Source organism: Alligator sinensis, unplaced genomic scaffold, assembly GCF_000455745.1.
Source record: "Alligator sinensis unplaced genomic scaffold, ASM45574v1 scaffold4_1, whole genome shotgun sequence".
In the NCBI taxonomy this organism is placed as follows: Eukaryota; Metazoa; Chordata; order Crocodylia; family Alligatoridae; genus Alligator; species Alligator sinensis.
In genome coordinates, this window is record NW_005841887.1 from 3267278 (window position 1) to 3274745 (window position 7468).

General features: G+C 44.5%; 1 protein-coding gene across 1 annotated transcript in view; it reads left to right on the forward strand.

Annotated features, from left to right (window-relative positions):
- Positions 1-7468, forward strand: part of ESYT3 (extended synaptotagmin 3) — a 76732-nt gene that overhangs the window by 64270 nt on the left and 4994 nt on the right. The window contains exons 18-21 of the mRNA XM_006017922.3: positions 267-416; positions 2856-3298; positions 4433-4531; positions 5200-5331. Coding sequence (XP_006017984.1) covers positions 267-416; positions 2856-3298; positions 4433-4531; positions 5200-5331 — 824 coding nt within the window. The remainder of the gene's footprint in view (positions 1-266; positions 417-2855; positions 3299-4432; positions 4532-5199; positions 5332-7468) is intronic.

The following is a 7468-nucleotide window of genomic DNA, read 5'->3' on the forward strand; positions in this document are numbered from 1 at the left end:
TGGGCACCGAGATCCATGATCTGAACATCCCCTGCAGAAATGTCTGTGCCATTGCTGTTGCAAAGGGTCACCCCTCACTCAGGTTGGGGTGGGTTTAGCCCCTACGTGCATCATCTGAATAGTCTCGCATGCAACAGCAGGCTCTGTAGAAGACAAACTCTCTTCACATCTTGCTCTCTGTGCAGCAAAGTCTAACTCCTGGCTTTGCTGCATGCCAGTGTGCTGCTGGCCCAGCTTGCCTGCTAAACAAAACCTCCTGCCTCCAGATAAAAGATGATGATCGGGAAAATGCACTGGGAACCCTCGTTGTGTCAATGTCCCAAGTGCTGAAGGAGCCTGAGATGACTCTTGATCAGAGATTTCAGCTGGATCACTCCGGCCCAGACAGCTTTATTAAGATGAAACTCATCCTGCGGGTAAGTTGTCCTTTCTCTTGCATTTCCCCTGCTTCCCCTGCATGTCACTGAAGGAAACTAGTCAAGCCTTACTCCAATGCCAGCATAGATAGCTGTTTTAAAAATACTTCATCCTGACCAACAAGGCAGTATCGCTGCCAAGAGTTGCAACTTTGATGTGCAGCTCCACGGAAACTGAATCTGTCCGGTAAGGTAATAGCAAACCAAACAGATTGGGTTTCCTAACTGCAGGCAAATTCAAGGACTGCTGTAGAGAAGACAGAACTTGCATGCCATGAATTCTTGCCCTGCCCCACCGAATAAATTGTTGCTGACCATTTTTCAAATGTACAGAGTCCACTGACACGCATTATCATTTACCTGGAAGGCGAGGGTGTAAAACGATGATGTTGTGATCACCAGTCCAGAACCACGACTGAGCTCTGAGTAAGGCTGGCTTCTCCTCTTTGCCCCTTGCGTTCCCAAAAGAAACCAGTTCTCCCAAAATACGGTGGTGGCATTTCATCCTCGTTTAGTGTTTGGAGTTTTTCCTGGGAAGTTTGTTAAAAGTCAGGAGTCCTAAAGCTGCAGATCAGTATCCTTAAAAGTGAAGCAAATTACCAAGAAAAGGCCTAAAGTTAGAGCCTTAAAACACATGCTTAAAACCTAAACAAATGATCAACAGCACCAATAAAATTAGGGAAAATTTTAACCACTTACAAAGGCCTGGATTTACATGTGGGAGTTTAAGCACCAAATGCACTCCCCCACTGCCACCCCAACTATAGCCATGGCAATTTTTAAACACTTTGGGTGTGTCTGCATGTCACCCTGTAGCGACGCGCTACATCACCGTACAGCGCGCTACAGTGATGTAGTAATCACGGGGGTCTACATGTGATTGCCAGCTATGTCACCGTAGCGGTGCAGTCCCCCAGTACAGTGCGCTGCTGCGGCGACGTAGCAGCGAAATCTAACTGTGCGCCGTGCGGTAACCACCCATAGTGCACCATGCTGTAGTACTTCCAAAAGGAAGTACTAAAGCACGGTGCTGTAGCAACGTCACCATATTGCACTGTGTAGATGCACCCTTTGTAGCTTTGGCTACAATATAGTAATACTAATATTAGCATTACTGAAGCAACCATAGATGAGCTGGATCTGTATAAAGACATATAACAAATCAGTGCCTGCCCCAGAGTCCTGATTAGAGAAACAAAGGGTAGGAAACAAGAAGCATACCCCTGTTTACAGATGGCGAATGATATCAGAAGATGATTTACTTCCTTGCATGCACTTGGGGGGTCTGTAATAAGAACTGGAAACTGAAATCCGATTTCCTGAGTTCCAGTTCAGAGTCTACACTACAAACCCAGGTGACACCAAGCTGTGGGGAGTAGTAGATATGCTGGTGGGTAGGGCTAGGATTCAGGGTGACCTAGATAAATTAGAGGGTTGGGCCAAAAGAAATTTTATGAGGTTCAGTAAGAACAAGTGCAAAGTCCTGCACTTAAGATAGAACAATCCCATGCACCGGTACAGGCTGGGGGTGACTGGCTGGGCACCAGCTCTGCCGTAAAGGACCTGGGGGTTGCAGTGGACAATAAGCTGAATATGAGCCAACAGTGTGCCCTTGTTGCCAAGAAGGCTAACAGCATACTGGGCTCCATTGGTAGGAGTGTTGCCAGTAGGTCAAGGGAAGCGATTATTCCCCTCTATTCAGCACTGGTGAGGCCACACCTGGAGTACTGTGTTCAGTTTGGGCGCCCCACTACAGAAAGAGTGCAGACAAATTGGAGAGTCCAGCAGAGGGCAATGAAAATGGTTTGGGAGATGGGAGACATGACTTATGAGGAAAGACCGAGGGAGCTGGGATTATTTAGTCTGGAGAAGACTGAAAGGGGCTTTAATAGCAGCCTTCAACTCCCTCCAGGGGGTTTGAAAGAGGATGGAGCTGGACTGTTCTCAGCGGTGGCAGATGACAGAACAAGGAGCAATGGGCTCAAGTTGCAGCATGGGGGGTTTAGGTTAGATATTAGGAAGAATTTTCTCACTCGGAGGGTAGTAAAACACTGGAACAGGTGACCCAGAGAGGTGGTGCAATCTCCATCCTTGGAGGTTTTTAAGACCCAGCTAGACAAAGCCCCTTGGCTGGGATGATATAGTTGGGGCTGGTCCTGCTTTGAGCAGGGGATTGGACTAGATGTGACCTCCTGAGGTCCCTTCTAACTCTCATTTTCTGTGATTTGGTGATTCCCTTATAAGAATAAAGCAGTAGAAATAAGAGGGGAATTTTTAGGTCACTGAAAGAGTTTATAGTGAGATAGAGCAAGGGCCTCACCATTTATATCTGATTTCCATGCTCCTCTCTGAAGTCAGTGATAACCATCCCAAAGGATTATGTGCTGTAATGTTGGCATTAAGCACCCACAGTTGATTTCTGCACCTCCTGGTTCTTAGGCCTTGAACATCGAGGAGCCTGATCCACTAAGTGTCTCTTCTGGTGTAAATGCCTTAAAGCAGCTTCCTGTACCTGTTGCAGAGAAGGGTGGAAATCAAGCCAAATATTTCACTCCACCAAAAACAGAAGCCTCCAAAATACCCCAGGTGACCAAAAGTTCTGCAGTGCCAGAAGCTGAACCAGCGAGGAAGGAGAGCAATGCAGACCTTACTGCCCATGAGAACTTGGCAGGCCCAGTGAAGGACACTGCCGCTGACTGTATTGAGCCAGCAGGTGCACAAAATCTGGAACCCCAACCACCAGCGACCCTACACACAAGGATGCTGCCAGCACCCTCGATGCCAGCTCTGCAGGAACTCGGGCTGGCCCCCAGTATCGGTTCACTGGGTTCTCTTCCTTCTTCCTGCTTTGATTTAAGTCGCACCAATCCAGACCTGCACAAGTATGTATCTCAAGTCAAAATTTTACTAGATGCATATTGTTTTTGCAGACTGCGTATGGAGTAGGGAGTGCAGACCCCAGGCTCCTAAGGGATTTAGCAGAGAACTTGCATAAATGTTTTAGCCCAACAGCGGTAAAGGAGTAAGGTAAATCTTTCTAAGGCCTGAAAATGCTTTTCTGGAAGTTAACTTGATCAGTTCTGCCTTCAACATGGGTCTTCCTGTCCTACAGAAGTCTGTAGGCACCTGTGCATTCGTGCAGTGTGACTTTGGAGAATTAATTCCCTTTTGAGATACTTTAACCATTTGAACGTAAAGAAGGAAGGTTCTTTTCAGTCAAATAAGTATCAAACCAGTTCCAGCTGTTCAGTCTAGCCTTTGACAGTGTTTCTGTGTAATGCACATTGAAACAAGAATATTTTCTAAGTGTTCCTGCTGTAGGATAATACCCGGGTCTTGGGAACTATATAGGAACGTAAGAAAGTAGAGCTGGTAGGGACCTCACAAGGTCATCTAGTCTAGCCCGTGCTGATGGCAGGAGCTTCCCTGACTAAACCATCCCACCCAAGTGTCTGTTTAACCTGCTCTTGAAAACTTTCAAGGATGAAGTTTTCACAAGTTCTTGAGGTAGCCTCTTACAATTGCAATAATATTCTAAGGGATGCACCAAAATCTTCTGTTGGGTAGCGAGTTAGCTTACAGGAGGGAGACACAGTGACATGGGTTGCATTATGCCATACTTAGACTACATGCACAAGAAGTGGGCATCCAAACGCTTCATGGAGACACCATTATTATAATCATTCCTATGTTGTGTTCATTACAAGAGCAGGCGCTGGTACAAGAAGTGTTCTGACCATTTCTGGTGTTATCCTGTAGAGGGCTAATGGGAGCAAAACATGGGAAACCTCAAGCAGCATCATTTTATGCTCTGAAACTTGGGTTCGAGTTTCTCAAGGGGATGGGCTGTGAAACTTGGTGCATGGCTAGCTTCTTTTTTTCCCCCCCCTTATTGTCACTTTTTCAATTGAAAATGCATTGTCAACTGGTAGATCTCCTAATACGCACCCCTCTGCACATACCTTTTGTTGCATGCAACCCATTGCATTTTAAAAGATGCCGACTGTGTCTTACAGTGGAACAAACCAAGTGGATGTGCCTTTGGGAGAGATTCATGTTACTGTGAGATATGCTTCTTTGCGGCAGAGTCTCATTGTGATGATAAATGGTTGCAGGTAACTTTTTGTTTTTTGTATCTGCCTCTGATCTAAATGGAGGCATGTTTTCCTTATATGTGTTAATACTTCGCTGTAACTTTATTAAATGTACATAACACATACAGGCTATATAGTATAGCGCAGCAGATATTGCCAAGGGAGGGTAACATTTGCTGACTCTTAACTATACAGTTTTACTAGACTCAGGAACATGGGAATTGCTGTATCTGATCCATTTGATGTTCCATTTATTTCACTATCCTGTGATAGGAATAAATACACAGAGTTGAGCATGGACTACAACATTGCATCCCACCACCCAGACTCTTTCTTCCCTGACTTCTTTGGGTGGCTCCTGCCTTGGCTATCCTAAAATTAAGAAGTCTAGGTTTTGAAAAATAAATGCCTAAAAATTAGCTGTTTATATCTATGGTTAAAAATCTTGGAAGTAGCCTCATTTCTCAAAAGTTTCGAGCATCCAGCAGCCACCTGCTTCAAATTTGAATTGACTTCAAGTTGTATATAATTCAGTTTGAAAGACCTGAGATCTTTCTTATCTTGGGGGTTGGGATGGAAGCTAATCGTTTGTCCCTGAAGCTGTGAAAATTTGGCTCGACTAGCATGTCTAGTTCAGAGCTTGTGGATCACATGGTATCAACGTAGACTATTTATTTTTCTTTCTGCAGGAACCTGATACAATGTTCTACCCGTGGAATAGATCCATATGTCCGCATCTACCTGCTTCCAGATAAAAGATGGACAGGCAGAAAGAAGACTACTGTTAAGAAAAAAACATTGAACCCCCAGTACGATGAGAAGTAAGTACAATCGTTGTTGAAATATATTAGGAAGAGATGGACGGTGATACTGAGAAGGATTAAACTGATCATCATTTCACTACCTTTAGCATGAACTCTGCCTAATGAAATGGGCCAGAGAGTTGCGTGTGTACCTTATACCTAAAGGATTATATCACGCAAAACTTTGCAGGTCTTCTACAAAAATGGCTCTAAATGGCTGGAACTGACCAAAACGTAAGGTTGGTTCCTGGCCATGCATGCAATTCCCTTCCTCTGGTTCTGGACTCCTCTCTCTCCTGTCTGTCTAATTTCTAGGAGAAGCCAAAGGTTTCTTGTTTGCCTCTTTGCCTGCAGGCATGTTTTTCTCCTCCCAGTCTCCTTGCATGCGAGTCTTCTACCAGGCGATGGTCTCCTTCCTCTTCTACACCAGATCAACTTACCCCTCATTAATCAAACTCTTTTTCTGATGCCCGGGGCTGCCTCTGGCACTGTCCCACAATCCAAAAGCAGTACTATAAAAAGATCCTTCTTTTGAGAGTGGTCCATTACCATATTTTTCAGGTTCAGGATCATTGGACAGGAAGGGACCTTAACAGGCCCTTGTAAAGGGTCACACAATGGTGCTGAAAAATAGAGGGGTAAAATCCTAGAATCACAGCAAAGTAGGGCTGGAGCAGACCTTATCATGTCATCTAGTTCAGTCTCCTGCTCACAGCAGGATCATCCATGACTAAAGCATCCCAGTCAAGTGTCTGTCTAATCTGCGTTTAAAAGCTTCCAGGGGTGGAGATTCCACCATCTCCATAAGTAACCTGTTCCAACAATTAACTACCCTAATAGTACGAAAGTCCTTCCTAATATGCAACCTAATTTCCGTTGCTGCAAATTAAGACACTTCTTGTATTGTCCCCTGTGGCCACAAAAGAACAGTCTATCGCCATCATCCTTATAACTTATCCTTTGTGTATTTGAAGACTTATTAAATCCCCCTCTATTTTGTCTTTTCAAGACTAAAGAATCCCAGTTCTTTCAGTCTTTTCTTGTCTTTCATGCTTCCTCCACTTGTAATCGTTTTCATTGCTCTCCAGTGGATCCTTTCCAACTTGTGTATATCTTTACTGAGATGAAGTGCCCAACACTGGATGCAGTATTCCAGGTGAGGCCTAACCAGTGCTGAACAGAGGGGAAGAATCATTTCTCTTGGCTTGCAAGTGACACTTTTATGCTTCTGCTAATATAACCAACTGTGCTATTTTTTCTGACTCATTTATTTTGCCGTCCACCCCAAGGCCCTTTTCTACAGTAATGCAGCTGATCCTATTGTTCCCCATTTTGTGTTTGTGCATGTGACTCTTCTCTCAAGTGCAGGATTTTTGCATTTGCCCTTGTTAAATTTCATTTATTTTGGACCATCTTTCCAGTTCATCAAGGTCATTCCTGAATCATAATCCCATCCTCCAAAGTGGCTGCAACCTCACACAGTTTAGTGTCCTCTGCAGACCTGCAACCTGTGTACTCAGTCCAAATCCTCCATTAGTACTGGATCCGGGACAGATTCCTCAGGAACCTGACCCGATACACATCTCTCTCTTCCTAACTAGACATTGAACCATTGATGGTGCACAATGATCCAACCAGTTATAAATCCACCTTTATAGTACTGTTGTCCAGACTATTTTCTTAGCTTACTAATAAGAATATCATGGATGAGTATGTTAAAATCCTTGTTGAAGTACAGTTGCAGCGTATCATATCCACTGCTCCCCTCCACTATCCGCAAAACCTGTCACTTTGTCAGAGAAGGAAATCCGGTCAGTCGAGCATGACTTGCTTTTGACACATCCACTTTAGCTGTTCCTGACCTCCTTATGCTGTAGGTTTCCTTGATGACGTGTTCTTTAATCTTTCTAGGTGTTGAGGTTTGACTGATTTAACCCCTTCCCCCCCAGATCCTGCTTCCCCCCCCACTCCTTTTTTTTTTAATGGAAACTATATTTGCTCTTTTTCAGTTAATTTGGGACCTCATCTGACCGCCACGAGTTCTCAAAGATAATAGCCAGCGGTCACGCACATACCGCAGGCCATTCCTTGAGTACTCTAGGATAGGTCTTGTCTGGCCCAACTTTTCTAAATAATTTATGAGCTGCTCTTTCCC